The sequence below is a fragment of the Gymnoscopelus braueri genome (assembly GCF_963280865.1).
Source record: "Gymnoscopelus braueri genome assembly, chromosome: 16".
Classification (NCBI taxonomy): domain Eukaryota; kingdom Metazoa; phylum Chordata; class Actinopteri; order Myctophiformes; family Myctophidae; genus Gymnoscopelus; species Gymnoscopelus braueri.
Window position 1 is genome coordinate 17,206,565 of NC_137616.1, and position 26,982 is coordinate 17,233,546.

At 43.4% G+C, this 26,982-nt stretch overlaps 2 protein-coding genes across 3 annotated transcripts in view; one reads left to right on the forward strand and one right to left on the reverse strand.

Annotated features, from left to right (window-relative positions):
• fmn1 (formin 1) overlaps positions 1-26,982 on the reverse strand; it is a 34,781-nt gene that overhangs the window by 1,089 nt on the left and 6,710 nt on the right. The window contains exons 3-15 of one of the 2 annotated variants that reach the window (XM_080452487.1): positions 17,511-17,572; positions 16,527-17,290; positions 14,957-15,098; positions 14,154-14,241; positions 11,321-11,382; positions 11,106-11,194; positions 10,594-10,723; positions 9,914-10,060; positions 8,803-8,862; positions 7,460-7,580; positions 3,127-3,219; positions 1,658-1,709; positions 421-570 (exon numbers count right to left, since the gene is read on the reverse strand). In XM_080452487.1, the coding sequence (XP_080308613.1) occupies positions 421-570; positions 1,658-1,709; positions 3,127-3,219; positions 7,460-7,580; positions 8,803-8,862; positions 9,914-10,060; positions 10,594-10,723; positions 11,106-11,194; positions 11,321-11,382; positions 14,154-14,241; positions 14,957-15,098; positions 16,527-17,290; positions 17,511-17,572 (1,960 nt within the window). Of the gene's footprint in view, positions 1-420; positions 571-1,657; positions 1,710-3,126; positions 3,220-7,459; positions 7,581-8,802; positions 8,863-9,913; positions 10,061-10,593; positions 10,724-11,105; positions 11,195-11,320; positions 11,383-14,153; positions 14,242-14,956; positions 15,099-16,526; positions 17,294-17,510; positions 17,573-26,982 lie in introns of both variants that reach the window. The other variant, XM_080452486.1, reaches the window with a different exon arrangement.
• On the forward strand, positions 18,726-25,849 carry LOC308102662 (uncharacterized protein). The gene is made up of 4 exons (XM_080452488.1): positions 18,726-18,806; positions 19,942-20,013; positions 20,105-20,206; positions 20,672-25,849. Exon 4 carries the CDS (start codon positions 21,006-21,008, stop codon positions 22,779-22,781), a length of 1,776 nt encoding a protein of 591 aa, XP_080308614.1. The 5' UTR covers positions 18,726-18,806; positions 19,942-20,013; positions 20,105-20,206; positions 20,672-21,005; the 3' UTR covers positions 22,782-25,849.

The following is a 26,982-nucleotide window of genomic DNA, read 5'->3' on the forward strand; positions in this document are numbered from 1 at the left end:
ACAACAGTTAACTGAAGTAATCTTTCAAAAATAGGCTATTTACAAGTTCACGATGTGCTGCGTTGTGAGCTTGTAGATTGCTTATTTTCACTATTTTGCATGACACCATTGTTCTACAATGATTAGTAGGCTATATATATTTAAAAAATCGAAATAAACACGCCTCTCGATTATTCAATTAATTGAAAAAGTTATCAATAGAATAATTGCTAAGAAGATAATTGATAGTTGCAGCCCTAGACCACTTTATTCACTGTATGGGGTCAGTTCACTTTGAATTCTACCTGTATCTATTCAATTCATTCATCTATAAAGCCCCATGTCTGTGATATGTTTTACAGACAAAAACTGTGGTATAAACAGTGGACCTGGTGCGCACGCGCGCACACATACACATGCACACACAGAGCCTTGAGTTACCTTTCTTTGTAGATTATTTGGTTTTCCCTCTTCCACCTGGTCTTAAAGTCGGCACAGAACTCATACCAGAACATGAAGAAATGACCAGTGGCCACCTCTTTCTCTCCTGCTTTGGGCTCCAGACCGAAGTACTGCACCAGATCCTGAAAGCTGCACCAAAAGAACAAGAGGAAAATGATTAAATAGAAAATCAAAATAGGGATATTGGTGTATTTCTGTTGAGCCAGTCTCTCTGAATCCAGTGGTTCTCAACCTTTTTAAAGCTCTGGACCACTAGCATATTTTTGAATCCTCAAGTATCACCCCACCTCCCCACAACATTATTTCTTTAATATATGTATTTAAACTATATATTTTTGTAATTAGTGTTTAACTTTACTGATCTCAAAGCTGTATTTACACTTAGTTGTGAGCCGGTGTTGCACAACGACAATAGAACGACAACAAGCTCACAATGCGCCGCACCACAACGTGTTGTGAGCTTGTAGATCTGCCATTGTTGTTGCATGACACCAGGCACAATTAAAGGGATATTTCACTTTCAAATAAAATAGACATTAAAGAAATATAAAACAAATAAATGAAAAAAGTTATGGAAAAATCATGGCCCCCTCACGCATTAGAACTGAAGGACATTTTAATGCGTGAGGGGGCCGTGAGTTTATGTCTACATTTGGGTTGTTGGTTGTTTGAGGATATTGTTGAATCAAACTTGGCTTTTATAATTTTGTCAGTATCAATCCCACATTCAGAATGCTAGATGACACACTCACATTATGCTTTGTTTGTTTGGGGTTTTCTATTCAGTCTGCCCCACGAAGACGAGACTTATTGGAAATACTTGCGGGCAGGTTTGTAAGCTTCTAACAAAGATAATTGAGAGATTTTCTTGAGAGCGAAACAGCATGTTAAACACGAACATCGCTGGTTTGGATGTTACACGGGTGTTTCTCAAGAAGACAGTATTGGTGAATAATGGATACGTAATTTGAGCTACGTATCTCTGTGAAAATGTGGGGGACAATAAACGATGTTGGCAATGCATCATTAGAAAGCAAAGAATCCCTCCTTTCTTCAGTGCACATTGACACAAAATGTGTTTTCTGCAATGTCCAACTGACTTTGGTAGAGGGTGACATCCCATTGTTTTGTCAGACGTTCTTTGTTAAAAATCTGTGTCTTGAGACATGAGGAGGCATACAAAGGACAATATGGTTTTATTCTCCTCTTTCCTTACCCTTTTTGTGCCGTCACCAACAGATAGGAGGTTTCAGAGTGTTCCTTCCGTGCTGCAAAGAAAAAGACAAGATGACTCAATAACGGGTAAACTCAGTCAAGGATGAGATAGATTACATTGAAATTGTCATAATCCCCATTTCTTCTACATGAACTATATGGAATCTATTGATATCCATACTGATAGCCACTCACTAAGAACGTTGTATTATGATGACTCTGTCAAATGGAGCCAGACAACCATTTGGCCTCTTCAAAACAGCAATTTCATGGTCAATTATTGAACAATGGGGCCATTCTTGATACTACTTTCAAACTGGTTTGCCTTTATCACAAAATAACAGACACACACTAGTTGCTGTCTCTGTCTGTCTATAATGCTGTGGGTTTCAATTTCATTCACAGGAAGAGGTCCATCTTAACTATTCTTTTAATCTTCCTTGAAATGCAACTCCATTTTGTTGTCCAAATTGTCTTACATTAAGTGGCACTTTCAATAAATCAGTGGACAGCCCTACCTTACTTTCAGATGTGGATACACATGTATCTAAAGAAACAATCTACATTTGAAAAAAGTTAAATGACTCCAATAGAAATACATTATTTTCACTTGTTTTAACCATGTAAACCCTATACTTAGCTGATTATTCTTATGGGACCTATACTTAGTTGACCATATTCTAATGGCCTACACTAAATATCTTTGCTGAAACTACAAAATCTATAAGCTCACAACGTGCTGCTATTTTCTGCAAATATTCCCCCCAGAAAAGAGTTCAAGTGGTGAGTCAGATACACCATGAAATGTTAAGATGCATATTTTTTTAAGTGGAGCAAACAGACAGGAGTCTTTCAGTCACTGCCAAATCTACCTGATCCCTATCTGTGTGTCTAGCCTTGGCTGTGCATCCACCCGCCAACATTTATCTCCCTCACAGATGGAGATATCAAACTTACTCCATCAAATACGGACAGACCCAGAGATGCCATGGTAACAGGATGTACGCTAGCTTTAATCTGAATGCTAGAGACAACAGACTAATTATGGAAGGAGTAGGATTTTTGGAGAGAGAAATGGAAAAGCAAAGAGTGGTGCCCTGGAAATGAATGTATTTTCAGTCAGGCAGATGGTACACACATTTATATAGTGGGCTAGGTGGCTTAGAAGCAGCTCAAAACAGACTCGTTTTTACTATTTGGCTCCTCAGAGCCTAAGACGGTCTGTCTGTCTGTCTGTCTGTCTGTCTGTGTGTGTCCGGAGCTAATCTCAATGCCAAATTTCTTGTGCAAGGCAGTCCACAGAAGCGCCTCCACATGTGTTTTATACTATTTAACTTAAATGTTATAATGGAAGTCAATGGGGCTCTGATCGTACTGAAACCTTTCAAGCATTCTTGTATTTAACATATGCTGTGTCCTTATGTGTAACCATTTGAAAAGTAAAGCAAAAAAAAAGTAAAGTATACTGACCACTGAGGATGAAAGCTTCCATTTTGTCCTTAAATGGCTGCAGGTGCTCCTCCAGGGAGTTAGAGCATACATCCCGCACGCCTTTCTCACACACTGGGAAATCACAAGGTAGAGAAGGAAGGTAGAGAGCAATATAGTCAGATACAGTTTAACCACTTAGGCCATAATTAATTTTATGAGAAATAGTGAAAATAGATGATCAAAAATCTACTAAAAACGTGAAACCTGTAATTATGTGCTTTGGCTTAATACGTTTTTTTTTTACAATAGGGATTTAATGAACTATATGAAAAACATCATGGTATTGAAGTCTGACTTCAAATAAAGATATATGAAATAGAGAAGTACATCATGCATTATTCAGGAGGTTTAGAGAAAACCTGACAGGTTACATTTGAGATGGTTTGGAGATCTAGTAAGGATGCCTCATGATCGCCTCCATAGAATCGTAAATCATGTTGTGGGGACTGCTCTGCCTCCGGGTAGGTCAGTATCTTACGCCCAATGAATGGTCTGATAAAATGAGGTAATGTCCCATTTAGTGACAAGTGGTATTGCCTGAAGCTCAAAGCGCACAATCTCCCCTGCCCAAGCGGACGTTCCATCTTAGGTCAGTGGGAAAAATGTCTCCCGTGCGAGAGACCTGGGTTCAAATCCTGGGATCTTCCCAGGGAGATCATTGTTGTCACACTACTGCGGAGCATTTCACTGCCTGCAATGTTGGAACATCTTATTAGAAAAAAAGAAACATGCTTTGTTTTTCACAAGTTGCTGCTTTGGAAGCAAAGTGCACTCATAATTGATTTAACCCTGAGCTGAGATGGAGCGAAAGTAAAATGGAGAGTCAGGGAAGAGACAGAGAAAGACAGAGAGTCAGGGAGAGGCCGGATTGGCTCAACTCCACCTGTGCCAGAGTTGGAGGTTATCAATGTGGTTTACCCTTCAGATATCATTTTATTCAGATTCACCTTAGAGATGGCGGCAGCCAAGCCCTCTCTAACCCACCTCCTCTCCCTGGCTGTGGCTCCATGCCGCTGCGCTCAGACCCCCCCCCCGCCTCTCTGTCCGTCCAATCAGTGGATCACAGGAGCCAGTCTCCTGAGCCAGTCATAATAGTGGCTGCGGTGGGAGCCGAGTCCCCCCCCAACCCCCCCCAACCCCCCCCACCCACACGCTCAGTCAACATCTCCCAGATAAGATTACAAAAGAATACTGTTTTCATTGGGGATTTGTGTAAACGTTGGAGGTAGGTATCTATCTGCATTATGTGGCGAGTCTTTCCTTTCCCCCCCCCCCCCCTCTGTCTTTTGTGTCTTACAAGAGTTTGCTTATTTCAGACTGAAAAGCAAGAGAGAATTCAGTGTCACAGCAGCTTCTTGGCTTCATGGTGTTGCATAACACACTATATATTTATAGCAGCTGACTACATTTTTGGAGAGGGTATTCTATTCTTTGATTGGTCACCTTCTCCAACATGGGCAATCAGACGTGAATAGTCATTGGAAATATCTGGCAAATTCCAGTAAACACTACTGTCAGTCCAGTCCAGTCTTGGCAAATGTGAAATCAGAGTGAGCAGTATGCATGGACCCTATAGTCAACAACAAACAACAGGGTAAAGAGTAGAGTGCAGAGAGAACAATGTAGTGCCTCAAAGAAACTAGGATACTAGGTAAACATCAGGGCTATCTGTCTAAATGCAATTCTTAACATTTGTGGTCAAGAAAAACTAATCTTAATAACAAAAACATGTGAACATGTAACTAACATGTCTGCATGTAGACTACCGGTAGTGTCTATCTAAAAGGTGACAAGACACTGGTGACACTGCACTGGTATAATCCGCATGTAGGTCCATGCTCTTCCTCATGGACCTACTCGCGGATTATACCAGTGTCAGTTTACTTTACGTGGATTATGCGGTTCGACACACGCTGACATTTTGCACCTTAATCCCATGTACAACGCACTGACCTTTTTTTTTTCCTAGTGTGTTTTTCTCACACCTTAACAAACGTCCATAGTACATCATGTACAGTACATCTGCTGCTATGCTCACGCACCTTTATATCTTACCTAACCTCAGGTACTATGTGTAAATATGTAGATAATTTGTTTGTTTCTTTGATTGATCTCTCTTCCCCCTCTCTTCCCCCTTGCCCCGCCCCCCCCTTTCTTCTTCTTCCCATTCTCTTTTCTATGGAAATAACAAAACGATAGAACTTGCACAAAAACGAATTTCACCCACTGATTCTGAAGAGGGGATTGAAGTAGAGAGGAGTACTAGGGGGTGTGGTGGAGTCTGAAGAGGTGAGTTTTCAGTACCTGTGGACTACACCAGGTACAAATGACTTTTTGTTGCACTCCCTCTATGGAGCTACTTGCGGATTATACTAGGGTCAGTCCACTCTAGGTGGACACGCACTGACCTTTTGCACCTTAATCCCTTCTATAACGCACTGACTTTTTTTGGGTCTTTTTTATTGTGCTCCTTTTCCTCTAAGCACCTTAACGTACATTGTCTATCATGCACAGTATAAGTATAACATGCACAGTATACAATACATTGCTGCTATGCTCAGGCACCTTAGTTTAGTTTTTTAGTTTTTTTTATTATCTCAGGTAATTTGTAAATATGTAGATAACTTGTCTGGCCTTCTGTTGCTCTCTTGTTTTGATCTCCCTCCCACCTGCCCCCCACCCTCTTCTTCTCCCCCCCTCTTCTTTCTATGGAAACTAACGTTGCGATGGGAACGATGTACAAAAAAGAATTTCACCCACTTTTTTACCTTGTAAACCTGTGATGTGACAATAAAACTGATTCTGATTCTGATTCTGATTCTGATTCTGACTACGGTGGAAAATTGGGAGTGAGTCTGCAGTTCTTACTGCAGGGGGACGGGGGTTGTTCCACAGCTTGGGAGCCAGGAAGGGAGCACTGCCTTTCTCATTGTCGGCTTGGGAACCAGTGGTCAAGCCCAGTCAAGATGCTAGACAACTATAAAGTTGACCGTCAAACCTCAGCTCATATCAAATGTACTGACTCTAATATAAGCAGTCCACCAAGTAAGCGTCCAAATAAGAGGAATATTCAAACAGCCACATCAGTGAGCTGAGGGCCCAAACAGGGCGAGACAAAAGCAACCTGCGCTGGGCGATCTGGATCGCACGGTTGGTTTGGGTAGACGGACCGATAAGACAAGGCTGTGTTGAGAGGAAGAGAAAGTAATCTGAGGCAAACATCTAGGGGCCACACTGGAGCCCAGATGACACCACAGAGGGTGCTGCCAATCTGTGCATCTCCGCATCGGCCCAAACAGAGATAAGAGAGCCTCCTTAGAGATTACATAAGACGAGGGCGACAGGGGATACAAAGGCAAACTTACAGGATGCACAATGAAGAGAGATATGATGAGCAGGATTAGAAGCTGGATCTTAAAAGGCGCCACGCAGGCCAGTATCAGTAGCTACTAGCTATACACACACATACAAAGAGGCACATGTGCATGTATGCTATGAAACACATGCATGTGTGTGTGTGTGTGTGGCTGGCAGCCTGCTGTCAAAACTTGCGCACACATACACACATACACAAGTAGAGGCAGAAGGAGAGAGCAACGCATAATGTCCTCAACATGACCGTTGACTGGATAAACTGGCTGGCATGTTGAATGGCGTCATATGGGCACACTTAAAGAGGGAGATGAGAGCAACTAAGAGGGATAAGAGAGGGGAGAGGAAATCTTTTGTTCTGGGCTTTAGCCGAGCTTGAGTTTGGTCAAAAGACGCGGGCCCTGAACCTAAGTATAAACAGTTACTCAATGGATGGGGCCAGTGATGGGAAACTGTGTGTGTGTGTGTGTGTGTGTGTGTGTGTGTGTGTGTGTGTGTGTGTGTGTGTGTGTGTGTGTGTGTGTGTGTGTGTGTGTGTGTGTGTGTGTGTGTGTGTGTGTGTGTGTGTGTGTGTGTGTGGAGGAGTGGGGGTCTGAAGAAAAACGATGCCAGACTGGGCCGAGGTTTGGTCTGTGGGAACTCTCAAGAGTAACACAAAATCACAGTGATAGAGTTACATGGGCTGGCTGAGGTTTTCAAACAAATACACACAACAAAATGACCACAAGGCGAGTCTATTCCGGTCAACAAGTCACATGGATGTTAAAGCATGCTGTCTGACTGTTCAAAGTGGATATTATGTCGAGCTGTGTCTCTGGGAATGTTTGGGGGGCGACTAATACTGAACTGGGGGCTGTTGGTATTCATTCCTCCACATACGAGAAGATAAAAAGACCAAACAATAAAGTGCTGTATTATTACTTGGTTCATGACACAGTACCTGTCAGATCTCGTCCAAGCTGTCTCAGGTCTCTGTTGAGGTCATCAAATTTGACATGTGCCGCCAGGGAGACATCGTGAGGTTCAGGAAGTGGGAACTTGCACTCCTCTGTTCCTGCACTCTGGTGACATCCAAGCACAGACACCTCAACTAAACATCAAACTTTGAAAAAATTAACCTGGGGTGAACATTTGATGAAAATAGCCAATCTATGATAAGCTCACAAAGCGGCGCGACGCGTTGTGACATCGGTGAGATCGGCTGTTTTCGACAGGGCCTATAGACCGAATCATCATTACATCGCCACAACAAGAAACTTTCCGGGTAGATAACGCTGGCGCTGGCAGCGTCACATTGGAGCAGTATTATTCATTAAACTTATATCTGGAAGCACAGGACACTTATGATATTGTTATATTGACGATTAGAAATGTATTATTTTGTTCTAAATATCCAACAGGCTGACAAACTAGACATACAGTGTAGATAATGGTCTCTAGACAATTTATTTTAAAATGTGAAACCGTATAGACATTCTACCCGGAAATACCTGTTTGTTTACAAACCTTCAAACATTCTGATCTGGTCTATTATGGGGGAATGGGGGATAATGGTGCATTAATGGTGTAAGTTAATAGCTAGTAGCCCAAAGTGAAGAAAGTTTGTCTCATCATGGAGCTTTGGCTTATTGAATAAATCCTGAAGATCCTTTATTTTGTGTGTGTGTACAGCTGTACTGTACATATAATATGATTGGTAAACGTACCTTGGGGTAAAAGGTCACACACCTTGCATTTGGGACTATTTAGAGTAGACAATAGGTGCACAGGTGTCACCTACATAGTCCTACACAGAGTAATTGAATATCCTAATCCAGGGGTTCCCAAACTTTTTCAGCTCAAGACCCAAAAGAGACATTTGGTGTCTTCCTGGGACCCGAACTTACAATAAGACATTCAATATCTACAAGCGCACAACGTGCTGTGACGTGGCACGTTGTGATCTATCTTTTAGATCTGATATTTTCTCTATTTTGTTTACTTTACTGTAAAGTTTTTGGATTATATTTTTTTGTATTAAAGGCAAAACACATTTGCCATTTTTTCATGACAAAATGGGTCATGACCCGATGTTTGGTAAATTCTCTAAAACATATACTGGCATCGATACCTGCTCATTTCTTAGATACCATTTGACCAGGACCTCTCAACAAATTATGATTACGTTATTATTAGTATTATAAATACTTTATTTAAAAAAGAGTTGAATAATGTAAAAAAAGAAACAAAGCAAAGCATGACAACCACAGACGTCTATAACAGACAACCATCCATTATCGTTACCTCGTCCACGTTGCGTAAATAGTACGACACCACATAGTCCACCAGACTGATACGATTGTCCTGGAAAATAAGAGAGCATCATTTATACACACACTGCATGGTCTATGGCATAATTACAGGTGGAAAAACATTATACAGTGGTCTCCCTCCTCTATCGTTTTTGCATTGGATCTTTCCTTGGGAACCCTAGGACTCTCCATTATTTTGTGACATAATTACAGGTGGTCCATGAAAAACAAAAGACAAAATATATATGTATATATAAATGTATTGTACCTTTGTTAAATGTATCAAAAATATGTTTATATATTTTATAAGACTGTCAAATCAAGTAACATTGTTGAACTAATGTGTAGTGTGGGGGGGGGGGGGTTAAATGAAATATTGACTGTTAAGGGCTTGATATACTTTGTATTGCGCAGTGTCATGCATCGGAAATAGCAGATCTACAAGCTCATAACAGAGCTGCTATTTACAGTGTGCGTAAAAGTATAAATCCAGCTTATATCCATACACATACACATAAAATTGTTCATTAATGTTAAATATTAACACAAAAATGTAAATAAAATAGCTGTAAGATAGGAAAGGGAAAACAAAAGGACAAATGATAGTTGCTGTAAGTAAATTGACAGAGAAGCAATAGCGTAAAGCCATGCACAGTATGTATACATCCAAACAAATGCATTACTTTTTTTTTCATACAGCACATTTAGCACATTATTTAGTACATTAATGGCTTAAAGGTTCTTGATTCTGCAATTGCTCCAATGAGTTTGTTCAGTGGCGATCATCCTGCCACCTCCTTAGCATTAAAGGGCTCCTAGCCAGTAGCTTTTAGTGATCTGTGCTCATCGAGGATTAAACCTTGTAACTTTCTAGTCACAAGCCTGCTTCTATAGGCTACATTAGAGCCACCACACCCTTTATTTATACAAGCTATTTTTCATCTTTGGCCTGGCACACCCTATCATTGTTGGAGCTTTGCAATGCTAGCAAAATTGTTCAACAACTTTAATTTTTTTTTGCATTAACATATGCTGAACTATCGCTCCACAATGAAAAACAATTCTTTGACAACTCCTACAAAGCTAACATGACAGGCCCTTACTCTGCTCTTGACATCCTTGAGTTTGGCCAGGATCTCAAGGCCAAAGCCATCGGCCTGTCCCCTGGTCCTGTTGCCTCCGTTCATGTGATTCCCCAGGGCCAGCACCAAGCCGATCACCTCCCTCACACTGCTGTTCTGCAACAAAACCTGCAGGGAGACGCATGCAGGGTTAAATGCAAAGAAGGTGAGAGCAGTTTCTGTTCACTTTTAGAGGCCTCGTAGATAGTGCTAAGCCCATCCAACAATTGTGTGAACGATGGATTGCAAACACTGTAAAAAATCTGAGTGATACAATGCAAATGCTGTGCAATCCTATTATGGCTGAAATCAGAAACACGCCCTTCTGTGAGTAAAAACAATATATCAGATGTGGTGAAGTGCCTCCGCTGTGTCAATCATTTCAGAACCAAGAGAGAACCTAATCAAAGCCCGAAGGAGAAACACGATATTTTCTCCAATGTGCCTGTTTCAGCTATAAAGGAAACATCAAAGATATTATAAAGAAAATAACAGGCCTGAAGCCTTTCAGCATGCACAGTGGTATACATTTATCTTTGGATGTAACCTTGTGTTATACAAAGTAATTTCACATACAAATATATTTGGATATGTCATCCCTATGCAGGTCTGGAGGGTACACATACAGACTGTGAGATGACCTTTAATGTGACCTTGCCTACCTGGCAGACTGAGGATACCATGTGGACCTTGCGCTGGATGGACGCGATGCCATCGGTGAAAGTCGACTGGAAGATGATGCAGTGAGCTCTGCCGGCAAAGTCTGGGATCTGAGCAAGCTCATACAGGAACCTGGAACACAAACCACATGTATTAGAACCATATTCTGAACCCTAAGCTACACCCCCTCCCCCCCACACACACACACAATTCATGTCCCAGTCATCTCCATGCTCGCAAATCTTCCTTTAACCTGTCACGTTCCTCCTTCATCTAAATCTCCTCTTTGTCCATGAAATTGATTTATTTGCCATAATTAAAGACACCTTGACTCTCACTTCAGGTCTCTGCTGTCACAGCAGATGTGACTAAAGTTTTTTTTTGTTTTTTCTGACAGTGTAGACACACAGTTGGGACCGTGCATACTCATATACTGCGCATTATAATCAATACCCCTGTTTTCCTTTAATAATTTACTCTGGTTTAGTAAAATAACACCAGGTTGGATGCTTACTGTTCAGGCTTGTCCAGCAGTTTGACCTGATCTTCATCTGACGTCTCGTAGTGTCTCTTGATCTTCTCCAGCTCCTCTGGCAGTGCTCTCTGAGACACAAGCAGTTGGGAATTACAACAAGGAAGGATGTTTCCTAATTGAATATGTTCAAACTCTATAGGAAACTAATAACAAATGACAACATAATGAAGGTATCTATCTATCTAACATTTTACATTTTCGTAGAGCGCTTCAATGGTCTCCAGGTCCACCACAGAGCTGTCCACTGTGAGCACAGCTGTAGAAATAAGATCATAGCAAGACACAGGTTAGGCCTTCTGCTAGAAGTTCATGTATTCTTAAAGTCATGTTGAACTTTGGCAGGACCTTGGAATGTATTGTATAGCTACCTGGGAAAGATGTAAGTTCAAATATTGTTGATCACCTTTACGTGTTGCTTCTGCGCTAGTGAATCCATTCACCCTCATTGCATGACGAAAAAAAAAATGTGTGACTTGAGTATTAAGTGTATCAATGTATCGTGGACAAAGTAACGAAAATGGATGGTCTTTAATAAACGTCTGTGGTTATCATGCTTTGCTTTATTGTTTATCTTTTGCTGCTAGTGATACCATTCACCCTCATTGCATAACGAAAAGGATCTCAAAATAGTTTTTGGGTGGATTGTACCAATGTAGAAAAAACTTATGATACATAATTGTTTGCCTTCAGTTGTCAGCGCCATAGCTTGCATTACACTTTGTCAGCCTGAGCCTATTACTATCAAACAAGTCAGGAATAATGTCCAATAAGACTTAACCACTTGATAATGTGTAGTGATTTGTGTGAGTCTTGGACAAAATATGGAGGAGTAGTAGTGTGTCTTGAAGAAAATCTAGTTAGGCAGAAATAGGAGTTGTGTCATGATCCAAGGAATCCAGGGAAAACATTTCATATAATATGACCCCACGGTTCAAGAGTTATAGGCCAAAATGTAATGCGAGCTGTTATAGTATGAAAACATGGCAACATGCACAAAAGGTTTGAAGCCTGGTGTAGATATACACGTCGCAGAACATCCCTTTCTAGTTTGAATGTTTTTCAAAGTTTATTTATAGTAGTAGTAGTAGTAGTAGTAGTAGTATTTTTATTGTAAACATTTGACCATACTGTATTTGGATTATTCTGTGTAGCGCTTACAAATAAAGCTGCCTTTCCTTGATATTGGTGAGCTTTCGGTTTTTGTTGTTGTTTATAATAAAGAATCTGCTTTGTTTGCGTTCCTTTATATACTAAAAGTGTGAGACCTGCTTTGTAATACAATATGAAGGAATGGATTCACTACTTCTGGTTCCTTGATCACAGAGCACAGAATCACTAGATAAACACGATATATAATATTTGGACTTTTATCATGCCAGGGTTCTACCATAGTTCAACATTGATTAAAATAAACAAACAAATAAAAACACCAGTAAGAGAAAGTCCCATTCCATATGATTTACTATAACTACATTCCTTTTTTGAATCTATGATGACGATCCTGGGTCTGATTTATTGGGAAGAACAGATGAAGAAAATTGAAGAGGCTGAGCTGAGATCTGAGAGCCGGGGAGGACCCTAGAGGGCCCCCATAACCCGTTCACATGAAGACAGACAGAACACATTCCCCCTTCATTTGGGAAACTGGCTTCAGAGACTGGAGCAGGAGATTAGCAATGCAGATAGTCTCTGGCCGACGCCGTGGTATGCTTTTAGCTTTTAACCCTACTTGAAATTCACCAACAGCTCATATTCAACGGTTGAATGCAAAGTGAAAATGAAATTGAAATGCAAATGAAAGAGGGGAAGGTTTAACCACATGAACCCTAGCGTCCCTATTCTGGACATGTCATCATAATAGGTGAACATTCGGTGCAAATAGCCAATCTACAAGGTCACAACCGGTCACAATGCGACATATTGTGAACACGTCAGCGAAGACCTTTGGTTTAGAGCGGTGGTTTTCAACCCTTTCCATATCAAGGTCCATTATTTATTTGGCATTTGAGCCACGGACCACCATTTGATGAGATTTAGCCTCTCAGACCCAAGACTTAGAATATTTTGTTGTCGTTGGATGAGATTTGTCCACAATTCCATGCTGTTCTGATGTGGTACCATTAGGAGAGACAACAGGCAAATGTTGATCAAAAATAACAATTCTTTAATTAAGTAATTCAGATGTTTAACAATAATTTAATTCTTCAGAGCGTAAACTTTGGTTTTATTTTACACTCTCAAGAGTTAAAGATCTATAAGGGTCTATTTGGTTACCAACTCTCCATCATTTAGCTGGGGACCACCTGGAACACCCTCAAGGGCCACTGGTGGTCCCCGCACCACTGGTTGAGAACCACTGGTTTAGAGGGAAATAAGTAGGGGGCCCAATATAGAGCCCTGGGGGACTCTGGTCATATAGGGTTTAAATGGTTGTGGCAAACTCGGGGTAATGGCATACTGTAAACGGGTGATATTTAAGGTACTGTGGCAGCCTCAGCATCAGAGCCAAGCCTGTGACTGGAAGGCTGCGGCTTCCACTTCCTGAATCAACAGGGAAAAGGCTAGACAATCTAGCTGGGGGAATTGAAACAGTCATAACTTAACAACGATCAGCAATGATCCATTCAGTGTGGAGTCCCTGGCCTCCCCAGATGATTTTCTCGGAGGCAAATGGTGGTAGACCGTCGTGGCACTAAGAAGGCCCTAAGAAGGGTGTAAATGTATATGCATTGTAGTGCATTCATTGTAGGCCACTGCTGACAAAGATCACGTAGAATATGGTCCTTGTTGAATCAGCAGCACTTATTGGCTTTTATTACAAAATGATCAATTAAACTGAAGATCTCTTTCAAGCTGGAATTTCTTTCATGTCCAGTATATTACGGTATTTATGTTTCATACATACAGTACATACACATGCTTTTCCATGTTCATAAACAAAGTAAAATGTGAAATCTTCAGCCTATTGCAGAACGTCCAGTGAATGTATCTAAAATGCAGATGAGGGTTGTTCCTCCAGTCACTAACCTTGCTTTATGTCCTTCATCTCCAGGTGAAGGCTCGAAATAAGGATACCTACAGCCTGGGATCGCTTCCCTTCAAGAAGCTTAATGATCTGACACGCACGTACGTACGCATGCACGCATACGCACGCGCGCACGCGCGCACGCACACACACACACACACACACACACACACACACACACACACACACACACACACACACACACACACACACACACACACACACACACACACACACACACACACACACACACACACACACACACACACACACACACACACACAGTTACCATGACTACATGGTTACATTAGTGGCATCATTAGCAGTGGCTCTATTGTTAAGGGACTGAGCAAACACAGATCATAGCATGCTGTAACGCATTAGTATAAAAGCTTAGCATCTGATTGATGGCACCTTAGTAGCACATTTGGAAAACTGTGTTACTTTTCAGACAAACTTCCCATTAGTAAATACACTGTGCTGCAGCAAGACCATCAACTAGACTAGTGTACAGTAATTGTGTCCATGCCACTTTTGGCATACAAACTAGGACCTTTCATTTATGAAACCTGTGATATGGTGTCTGAGGTCAATGGCATCAACTCCCTCTAGTGGATGAAGACACATAAAATGTGGATTTATTTTGCTGATGTGTATTCATTCACCCAACAACCCAGTAGGCCTATACTGAAGCCGGATAAAATGTTTTGTCAGCGAAACAATTTTTTATTAGATACATTGAAAGATCCTGCTGATAATCAGGGACTCTGTTGTGTGTTTGGACACAAACTGAGGCTATAATTACCTTCCTGGCTTTGGCTTTCTTCTCATAGGCCTCTGACAGAGGCTTCCTCTTGGTCTGTGCGGTGGTCTTGGCAAAGAGGTCTTCAAACTCGCTGGTGTTGATTATGTTCACTTCCTCCAAGGAGTTCCAGAGTGTGTCATTACTGAGGAAGAGAGAGAGTTAAGGTTTGTGAGATGAAGAGACCCTGGAGAGACAGTGATTTATTGTATTTATGCTACTGCATCTGTTAAAGGGAACTCTTCCAAAAATATCCTATATCATCTGTCGCCCATATATTCATATATTTCAAGCATGGTTGCACAATTTAAATTGGTTTTAGAGTTATTTAAGAGTCAATGGCTGGTCTCTCCTCAAGCGATGTCATTTGGGGCCTGATTAAAGCACAATCAAATGCCACATTGATAAAGTTTATCACTCTATAGTTTCAGAAAAGGACATTTTAGGGAAATGCAGTTGTTTAATATGCTGAGTATTGTTAAATGAATAGTGCAAAACAAAACATTATAACAAAAGCAAAGGCCATAAATTGGATCTGGATGGGTCATTTTATATTGGACGATGGGGAAAAAGAATTCTTGGCTTGTAGAACAATTGCTTTGCGATTGATTTTTAAAAGGATATTCAAGAATCCCAGGAGGACGTTGCTTAAAAACAGTGCAGAATTGGGGTTCTCTCGCCATCCAACAAATTGCTCAGACAGTGTCTGAGCCAGAGAGAGCCACACACAAACTGATGGAGACTGTGGTTTAGCATAAGTGCAAGCTTGACTGGAAAGGATAACTAAAGCCTGATATATTCTTCATCGTACAATGGTGTCGCTCGCTGAAAATATCCAATCTACAAGCTCACAATGTGTCACGTCACGATGCTTGGTGAGTTTGTAGATCTGTCCCTTTTGTCGTCCGTGGACAATGCAGGCGTTGTAATAACATATAAGTTGTCAACAAATCTCTGCGCCAATTGTGACCACAAGATCAGTTCCTATATGTTTATTATCCTTAGCTATTAAAGTGAATCTGACAGCGACTCCGATTTTGGGAAGGCTGAAAACTAACTGTCACAAACTGTAATCCCTGTCACCGTTGCCAAAGCCACTCATAATGCATCGTAGGGGGATATGGTGTAGAAATCATGCAAGTAGTGATAAATAGAAAAACAAACTAGAAAGGTGAGGTCAGTGGACCAAGAATCTATGCCAGGATGCTTTCCCAATAATAATACTTATCCTGTCTGATTGAGTAACATCAAACTATGTCTCTCTCTCTCTCTCTCTCTCTCTCTCTCTCTCTCTCTCTCTCTCTCTCTCTCTCTCTCTCTCTCTCTCTCTCTCTCTCTCAAACACTAATTCATATTCCGGACGTACGTAGTATACATGGACCGGACTCCTAAAATGATATGTGATAGCTGCCTCAGCAGACGTCCATATGGGCCTGTCCTGTCCGTGTGAAGTGCAATGTTTGTGATCACGTGTGTCCAGTGTTCATGCATAGCTCAACATGAAACTCTTTCACTCGCATGTCGATATTTTTGACATGTGACGCTGGCCCCGCAACAGTAAATGAAGTCTTACTTTTTGCCTTGGATCTGTATCCTGGTCCAGTATAGGGGCTTCATGGGACACGACGGCTCTACAGTCGACTTTCGGGGGGGCTTGTCCGCCACGAACGTCCCACCTGGAGGAGGAGGAGGAGGTGGTGGTGGGGGGGCTAAGCCTGGTATGGGTGGAGGTGGTGGTGGTGGTGGAGGGGCTACGCCTGGCATGGGTGGTGGAGGTGGTGGTGGAGGAGGAGGTGGAGGAGGTGGAGGGCCATTAGATGACTTTGAGAGGTTTGGGACGGAGGGAACACATGGAGGTGCTGGAGGGGGAGTAGGTGGCTGAGTGGCCGTGTTGGCTGATGGAGGGTTCTGGGAAGGGAGGACAGAAGCCGAAGCTGGTGCTGATTCTGCTGAGGTCAGCGGCGCTCCGGGATGAGGAGGAGGCGACGAGGCAGGAGACACGTCCTCCCTCTGTCGAGCCAGGCTGAGGCTGATGGAGGCCAGGTCCAGCTTTTTAGGAGGCTCCTTTCGGGGCTGAGGAGGGCCCCCGCCGGTCCCACCCAGCTCCTCCTCCTCGCCCCTGACGAAGGTCTCCCTGTCCGTCTGAACGCAGACGGTACGGAAGGCTTTGCGAACGAGGTCGTCCTCTGTGGAGACGGCGGCGTCACGGAGGTCCCCGCCACGGCAGAGACCTCCGGCCAGGGATAGCTCGGCCCGTAGGTGGGCCACAGCCAGCTCCAGACGGGAGACCACCTCCTCGGAGTCCACCCGCAGCCTGGACATCTCCTGGCCATAGCCCTCCTGGGTAAAAAAACATTATCCGTTTTTACACTTTCAGTGTTAAAATAACACTTAGCAAATGACATTACAACTTCCATGGTCTGGACTGCTGAGGGAGGGTTGTGGGATAATGCGAAACATCATCAAAATGATCGAATCGCCAATTTTATGCTTTTGCACAGCAGTTCCTTTGCTAAATAAGGTTGGTATCAAACCTGATTCATCACTGATCACACACCTGTAAGTTCTCCATTTCCTCCTTGCATTCTCTCTGCAGCTGTAGCAGGGCAGCCTGGTGCTCTGAGAGGAGAGGAGAGGAGAGGAGAGGAGAGGAGAGGAGAGGAGAGGAGAGGAGAGGAGAGGAGAGGAGAGAATTTTGTTTTACAATTATCCACTCTCCAGTGGTTTGTATAGGTTTAGCACAAACTGATAAAGTTGGGGTAATAGATACTACTGGTAATAATTAGGAGTGTATTATCCAAATTAAATACATACATAAATACGTAATATAATAAAATGACATTCAGTGTTTGTTGGATCAAATGGGTGTTTTTTTTTGTGGTGGTGGTGGTCTTGTTTATATTTTTGGGGGTATTACTGTGCCACGCCACAAGAGGGCATTAAAACATTGGTGATGGGACACACGTCACTTAATCACGTAAAAGACACAGGTGTACGGAGCCCCTTAGGGGACATTACTAGGTAGATTGTTTTAAGGGTAGGTACATTATTTTAAGAGCTAGGTAGATTGTTTTAAGGGTAGGTACATTATTTTAAGAGCTGGTGGTTTATGTTTTCTGGTATGGAAAAAAAAAACATAGGCTATAACATTTTTTTTGAGGGATGATTTTTTTTTTTTGAGGGATGAGTTTTTTTTTTTGAGGGATGAGTTTTTTTTTTTGAGGGATGAGTTTTTTTTTTTGAGGGATGAGTTTTTTTTTTTGAGGGATGAGTTTTTTTTTTTGAGGGATGAGTTTTTTTTTTTGAGGGATGGGTTTTTTTTTTTTGAGGGATGAGTTTTTTTTTTGAGGGATGAGTTTTTTTTTTTGAGGGATGAGTTTTTTTTTTTGAGGGATGAGTTTTTTTTTTTTGAGGGATGAGTTTTTTTTTGAGGGATGAGTTTTTTTTTTAAAAGAGGGATGAGTTTTTTTTTTTAGGAGGGATGAGTTTTTTTTTTAAAAGAGGGATGAGTTTTTTTTTTAGGAGGGATGAGTTTTTTTTTTAAGAGGGATGAGTTTTTTTTTTAGGTTAGTTTTTTTTTTCATGCATGACATAAAAAAAAAACTTGGACCAAAAAAAAATATTATACCTATCTTGAAAATAAAACCTCTCCTTTTCAAAGTCGCTATTTATAGCATTTATAGCACTATAAATAGCATTTTATTTTATTTTGAAGGACAGGCCGTCCGTCAAAGGAGTTCCGGGTAAGTACGTCCCTTCCTCTTTGACCAAACTTGGTCACCGGACTTTCCACTCTCCACCACGGAGGAAATAGCTGGTCAGCTAACGTTTACTTGTTTACAAGGAAATTATTGTAAGTGATAATATGCTCTCATTAATCTACCGCTATCTGGGATAATGAATGAATGAATGAATGCTTGTGTACAGCTTGCTTACTAACGTTAGCCATTATGCTAGCTAACGCTAACATTAGCACCGTTAGCTCCATGGGTAGCACCCAGCTAGCACTGGCACTCAACGCCAAACCCACTACGTTAATGTACGTTGCCGATCATATTTATGTTGTATATGGAGTGCAGCGTTTCAAAGTGATTTAATTCTAGGGAAAGAATGTCATCATATTGGCTAGCAGCTGACAGGCGCAAGCTAGCATAGCTGAGCTATTGTATACGTTCGTGTTCTATCACATACATAACGTTGACATCGAAAATAGCAGATCTATAAGTTCACAACATGTTGCGTCCGCGACGCGCTGTGAGCTTGTAGATCTGCTATTTTTGGGGCCGACAACGTTGTGCGATGTAGCATATACCTACTGTAGCTTATTGAGGTGTTGTTGCTATTCTGTACTGTACTTGTAGCTTAATGAGGTGCTGTTGCTATACTCTACTGTACATGTAGCTTAATGAGGTGTTGTTGCTATACTCTACTGTACATGTAGCTTAATGAGGTGTTGTTGCTATACTCTACTGTACATGTAGCTTAATGTGGTGTTGTTGCTATACTGTACTGTACATGTAGCTTAATGAGGTTGTTGCTATGATACTTAACATTATTATTATAATGATGTACCGTGCATGTTCACATCATGTATACTTTACATTATTATTATTATTATTATTATTATTATTATTATTATGTACTGTGCATGTTCACATCATGTATACTTAACATTATTATTATAATGATGTACCGTGCATGGTCACATCATGTATACTTAACATTACTTGAGACCATTTTTCTTTTTTTACATGTTGGACAAAATAGCCAATTTTACATACATGTGTTTGGTGAGGTGGAATGCTGTGCGACGAATGGGAAAAGTTAGAGGACGACAGGATTAAAAAGTTGCACTCATCTTAGCTAGGTTGAAGGACAAATCCTCACATACTGTACATTCAGCAGTATTAGGGATGTGTTGTAAACACATTGATTAAAATAAATTAATAAATGGAGTGTAATTGTTTTGTATTTGGCCACCACTGCAGACTGCAGATGGGACAAATTCAATCCAAGCCATAATCAAAGAGTTGCCGCATCTAGTGGACACTCAAGGCATGGTGAGCTTACATCTCACAGAATAAGTTTAGTACAGACTAAATCGATTATTGTTTGTGCCTTACACATTTTTTTGTCTTTACCTGTCTGTAGATTTCTCATGATTTTCGATGTTAAATCCTGAGTGTACTGGGAGATGAACCCTGAATTCTCCGCGAAGATCACTCACATGGCCGGCCAGGAAGGAGAAGACGGGTGACCTTTGCGTCAACATACAGTAGATTTGCTCTCAGCAGGTATTCACATAGAGCTCACATATTCCGGGAGCAGTATGGGTTAGCGCCCCAGCCTTGGTCTTCCGTGAGGAAGAAGCCCAACAAACAGTTGGATCATGCAGACACATTTTTTTGTAATATAGCCTAATATATAAGTTGGCATAAGATATTGATAGCTAATTGCAGTGACATTATTTGAATGCTGTTTAAGGGAAGGCATGTGTGTTCCACCTACATGTGCATGCACACTCATGTTCAGTAACTTTGGACTCAGACTCAGTTAATGTGGACTCTATTTGGACTTGAGCACTGCTGGGGAATTGACTCAACCTAGACTCCAGATATAGTGACTTGACTACAGCACTGGAGCTTTGGAGTTCAATTTAACCTGTTGTATCAACTTGTAATAATCTTGTTCTTTCCTCTCTTTTCTTTTCTTCTTCAGCCTGTGACAAACCTGGTGCAGTAGCTGACCGCAGCAACCACAGAGTATCCATATGTTTTTATGCTAGGGGAGGGGCATCAGTGTTCCCAAGCTTATGTGATAATAAATGGGGCGGCCTTGGCGCACCCATCTCTTTTGGGTGATGGGTGTTTTAATGGAGTTGGTACAATGTATGTTCAGGAGGAAGACTACGCCTTCAAGCTATGAGATTGTTACTAACCTTGCCCCTCACTCTACTCCCATGATCTATTTCCATTCCTAGCTCACTCTCTAGGTTACAAGCTTGATCGATCACCATGGTAACTGAGTCAACTCCGCCCTCGATTTATCTGCCATGGTAACCGATCACAGCTCCACCCTTGCCACTCACAAGCCAATCCGCGATTGGACCGTGATATCACTCAAAAAGGCATTAAGAGAGAAGAGCGTCGCTTTTTCCAGCACCGCAAACAAAGGACAACTTTTTCATCTTTACACCACAGCAGCGAGAGTTTCCTCTTCTCCAGCAGGACCTTCACAGGCGCGCCATGATGACGTCAGACAGCCGGCACGGGGTCCATCTACCAGCAGACATGACGGCAGCAGAGCGGACACTACAACGCCCGCTCGAAACACACGTTCATCAGGTGAGCCTGTGTTGTTTCCTATTAATGCAAACCATCCACCAGCATTGTCCATAATTACACAAGATATTCGCCAATCGAATTCATCTCCACCTACAGGTCGCACTCTGCTGAGCCGCCTCAGACCCCCAACTCAAGCAGAGGAGACCAGGCTTGTTCCCACTACCCCCATGCATCTCCCTCCACCCCCTGTGCCTGCTCCCCTCCCCTCCTTCCCTACCTTTAATCCTCTTTCCCCCATCCCTTCCCCCTCTTACCAAAACCCTCTGCAAAGGTTTTCACCCCCGTCAATGCAGGCTTCACTGTCATCCCACCCCCCTGCACAATCATCCAACTTCCCCCACACTTCTGTCTCTTTTTCTGTTTCCGTCCCCGAGGCCGCTAGCCAGCCCAACACCCAGATGGCTATCGCACGGGGCCGGCTAGCACCTTCACCCCCCACTCAGGTGCCCCCCCAAACAGCCATCGGCATCCTGAGCAACTTAACTCTCTCTTCTTTCCCTCCCTCCCCCGCCCTTGTGTTTCCAACCCCCCCCTTTTCTCTCTCCTCCGCAGTCGCAGCCCAGGTGCCACTGAACGCGCTGGCCCTCAACCCACAACCCATATCCAACCACCTCCGTCAACAAATCATCCAGGGTATGGACATCGACCTCTCTGCAATTCTAAAACCATCCACCCACACCTTCCAACCCCGGACAGTCGACTGCGGAGGCATCTCGATCACCCTCCGAGACCTTTCATCCACTGCCCCACCCCACAACACCCTCACCTGCACCAAATTCACCCTAGCCTTCTCAATTTTCAGAAATGTCATCTGCTCCCTATTCCCCCACAGAAGGCAAGAGCTAGACGACTACCTTTCCCTAATCATGGACATGGCAGTGCGGTTTGGTGGCACCTTATTTTATGAATACCATCGGCAGTTCGCAGCGAGGGCGGCTGCCCGTATCCAACAGTGGAACCTCGCTACCTTCTGGGGAGCGCTGGACATAGAACTTTACAGCCGGCTGTTCACAGGCAGCGCCGCCATAGCATGCAACATCTGCGGCTGCCCCTCCCACCCCACCACCGACTGCGTGCTCACCGCACACCAGCCTGCACCTGTAGCCCAACCTAAAAGAGAGCCAGCAGCCCCAGTTCATTATTACAATCGCCCCACCACATCCTCCATCCCTCCATCAGTCCCCGCCCTCATGGGAATAGGAACACAACAGTACCAGCCAGGCCGGGACAAGCGATCCAAACCCGGCCGCCCCATCGCCCAACCAGCCTCCTCTCAAGCCACGGACAAGCGTGGCAGGAAGATTATGTTTGTAGGCTCCCGCATGCTATGCAATAATTTCAACGATGCAGGATGCGACTCATCATTTTGCAAGCTCCTGCATGTATGCACCTACTGCGGAGGAGCCCATGCCCGCCACATGCCCCCACAACCCAACCAAACCTTCCAAAAGTTGACTGTCGCACCATCTGGCCACCCCCATTAACATCCCTGCCCTGGCCAAGGAGCTCGCATTCCACCCAGACCCCACATTCGTCCATTTTTTCATTGACGGTCTCAATCATGGTTTTTCACCCGGCCTCATCACACTTCCCGATCATTCCCACTCTTGCAATAACCTCCAGTCCGCACTAACAGAACCTGAAATCGTCACCACCCTGCTTGAGAAAGAAGTCAAGCAAGGGTTCATGATCGGTCCGTTCGATTCCCCCCCATTCCCCATCTACCGCATCAGCCCAATAGGAGTGGCCACTAGGAAGTATTCAGGGAAGAAAAGATTAATTATCGATCTATCTTCCCCACACGGTTCATCCATCCCCAGTATTAATAGCCTCATCCCCAGTGCAGATTTCACACTTCATTATTCAACCGTTGATCATGCCATTGCCCTGATCCGGCTGCCTGGCTATCAAAAGCCAACATCATGTCTGCCTTCAAAGTCCTCCACCTCCACCCAGACTCATGGCACCTTTTCGGCGTCTGCTGGCAGTCAAAATTTTATTTTGCAGTAATTTGGCTGTAAAAGTAGCCCAAAACTTTTCGACAATCTCTCAGAGCTCCTTTGCTGGATATTAAGCAACAATTACCGCATCCCGCACCTAGTCCATCTCCTGGATGACTTCCTCACAGTCGACCCCCCATCAGCCCCCCCCGCACGCAGTATCACGTGCCTCAAGACCGCTTTTGCGGCACTCGGAGTTCCCCTGGCCGATGAAAAAACAGTAGGTCAATTTAAAAAAATTGAATTCTTAGGAATCAATTTGGACTCCATCTCATTTCAAGCCTCACTCCCTACAGAGAAACTAGACCGTATTACACTACTCATTTCCAATTTTCTACAAATCACATCCTGCACCAAGCAGCAACTACTTCAGTTACTAGGTCACCTCAATTTCGCCACTAGAATCATCCCACAAGGCCGTTCATTTATTTCCCACCTCCTCCACCTCGCTGCATCCGTGCTATCCCTCCACCATCATATCATGTTAGACCTAGAATGCCGCTCAGAGCTTAGGCTCTGGCACCTCCTGTTATCCAACGATTTCCACTCCTCACCAGAGGATTTGCAATTATACACCGATGCAGCGCCCTCTGTAGGTTTCGGGGGTTACTACAGAGGGAGATGGTTTGCAGATAATTGGCCCTTAGATTTTGTTTCCCCCCCGTTCGACACCGCCCACTCTTCAGCTTTGTTCGAATTATATCCAATCATTGTCGCGGCCTCTCTTTGGGGCCATGAATGGACCAGCCGCTCTGTTCTCATACACTCCGATAACCAGTCCACAGTCCACATCATCAATAAAGGTCGGTCAGCATCACTACCCATCATGGCTCTTCTCAGGCGTCTAACATGGCTCTCAGTCACCAATAACTTCATAATCCGAGCAGCCCATGTCCCAGGTTACCACAACACGGTAGCTGATTCACTCTCACGTTTCTCCTTCCAAAGATTCAGAGCCTTGGCACCATCCGCAGACCTCCACCCGACTCCAGTTCCTTCATTTTCCGAGATGACCTTCCCATAAACCATTCTCTCCATAACCTGGTATCCATCTCCCAAAATCACATCCTGCAAGGTATAGCTCCCTCCACACTCTCCTCCTACTGGACAGCTTGGAACAATTTCCAATCCTTTCACTCTACAGCCTGCCATTTCCGTCTCTGGACCTCGTTACACTCACCTCCTACATCAGCTACAGCCATTCTTCTCGGGCCATGCATCCACCAACCATCCGCGTCTATCTATCAGGTATACATTTTATTACTAAGCTCCTAACAGGAGCACCTCACCCCTTTGCCCAGCACTCACACGTCACCCTGCTCCTTTAGAGCCTGAGAAGGAACAAGCCACGTAATCCTCCAGGCCGCCAACCTATTACCTCTGATGTTCTCGCAGGATGCATCAACATACTCCGCTCTGGCTATGTAAACCCATCTGTAGACTCCACACTGGAAGCAATGTTTCTCTTAGCTTTCTTTGGGTTTCTAAGATGTTCAGAATTCACTACCTCTAATTCTACATTCATTCCTCACTACCATCCCTGTTTATCTGATCTGACCATTCCAGATTCCTCCACACTAGTATTCTTGCTAAAACATAGCAAAACAGACCAATTCGGCAGAACAACGCCAATTTACATGTTTAAACTCAACTCCTACCTCAGCCCTTACGAACCCTTGGTCCATCACCTCCATACCAGGCACTCCTCCCACGCCTCTCCTTCCGACCCGTTATTTACCACTGATACCGGTTCAGTCGCGACCCGTCACTGGTTCCTCTACCACCTCCGGCAAGTTCTGACCAAGGCCGGATATCCCGCAGGTAACTTCTCCGGCCATTCGGTGCTGCTTCTTCTGCATCTAGAAGAGGCATCACCGACCACACTCCTAGGGCGTTGGACTTCCCAAGCATACCACACTTACATTAGAACCAATGTCCAAGACCTCAGGAACGCCCACACATCCATGGTCCAGTAAATGTTCTAATTAATGTCTGACTAATTATGCTTTCTCTTTTGGGGTCTCGAGTGATGGTGCGTCCACAGATTACTGCCAAGACGGACGCCTATCTCCTCAGACCCTCTCCATTTCCCTGGAGCCCCATGGTTATGCCTCCCCCCTCTCTGGGCTTCACGCGCCCTTCCACCCCTCATCAGGGCTACGCCCTTCCTCCCCCACCAGGGCTACGCCCTTCCTCCCCCACCAGGGCTTTGCCCTTCCCTCCCCCAGGGCCGCGCCCCCACTGGGCCCCGTCCTTCATCCCTCCCCAGGGCTACGACGCCCTCCGTCCCACACTCCCATTTGCGCCCCTTATCCAGGCTTCACATGCCCCTTCATCCCCACCTCCCCTTCCTCTGTTCTCACTCCCTCAAGCTCACCTCACCCTAGCCATCCTCTCACCATCCTCACACCTTACATCCTTCACTTACCCTCCTCACTAGATAAATCGTACCCCTTGTCTTCACTTCCTCATCCTCACCCCCTTCCTCATCACCTCCCTGTCTACACATCATCTCCTCCTCCATCTCCACTCCTACATCCCCACCCCTAAAGCCTCCCTTCCTCCCCCCCCCCTTCCTTCCCTTCCCTTCCTTCCCTCCATCTCCTAATCCATGCATAACCAATTCCTTTCCTGACAGGTCCATCTCCTTCTTTTCTAAATAAAGAATGTTAAACAATGTTTGGTTTGAAGGCGTGGTCTGTACTCGTGAAAAGCATTTTATGTCTTCGATCTCAATTTCCCTGAAACCATGTTCCCAGGTTTGGGAGTTCATTCAGACTTTCATCTTTGACATCCCAGGAAGCGAATCCAATGCAGTTAAATTAATGAGATCTCAACTTGCTGTTATGTAGGATGACATTTTGTTAAGGTGCATGGAAGGAGCTAGTAGGCTTCCAAGATTTCAAAAATGGGTTACCCCCCACACCCCTGTTCAATGGTTCAAGTCATCCTGATGATAGTAAAGTACACTAGCTTCCAAGAGTTACCCCCCTCCAATGGTTTGAGTCTTTGTCATGTAAGCTAAGTATACTTCAAGTGCAAACGAAAAAAGTTTTTTAATTGGTCAATATTTTTTTGCCAAAGGCTTTCTGTTAGCAACATGAATGTGGGAATGTATGTCAGCATAGCATGAGATAAATGCAACATTTAGCATGTAATGACTTATGTAATGAACTAAGATATAGATGTTTTGTGGGGTAATACTATTCAACAGAGTTCAACGTGACATAAGCAATTGATAATGTAGGAAACAGCAGTCATGAACATGGCAAAGCACAAATGTCTATTTGTAATTCTTGTATGCACTTTTAATTTAAGCTGTCATTTATATCAGTGTGTATGTATATGTGTATAAATATATATGTGTGTGTGTGTGTATATATATGTACACACACACACACACACACACACACACACACACACACACACACACACACACACACACACACACACACACACACACACACACACACACACAGGACACGGTGCCAAGGTTACAACCTGACCTGACCATGTCTACAGCCAGCCATCTAAGAGGGCTTGAACAACACACCCAAAATGATGACACAGTGATGATGTGATGACACAGTTATTGCTGATGTATACATTTCTGCAAAGAGTGGCAAATAAAGACCCTGATTTTGTAGGCTATACGTGTTATTTCATGTACTTAACATGATTCTGT

What these genes read in the sequence shown, in the direction of transcription:
- LOC308102662 (XM_080452488.1), top strand. Translation starts at nt 21,006, where the DNA reads ATGGTAACCGATCACAGCTCCACCCTTGCCACTCACAAGCCAATCCGC.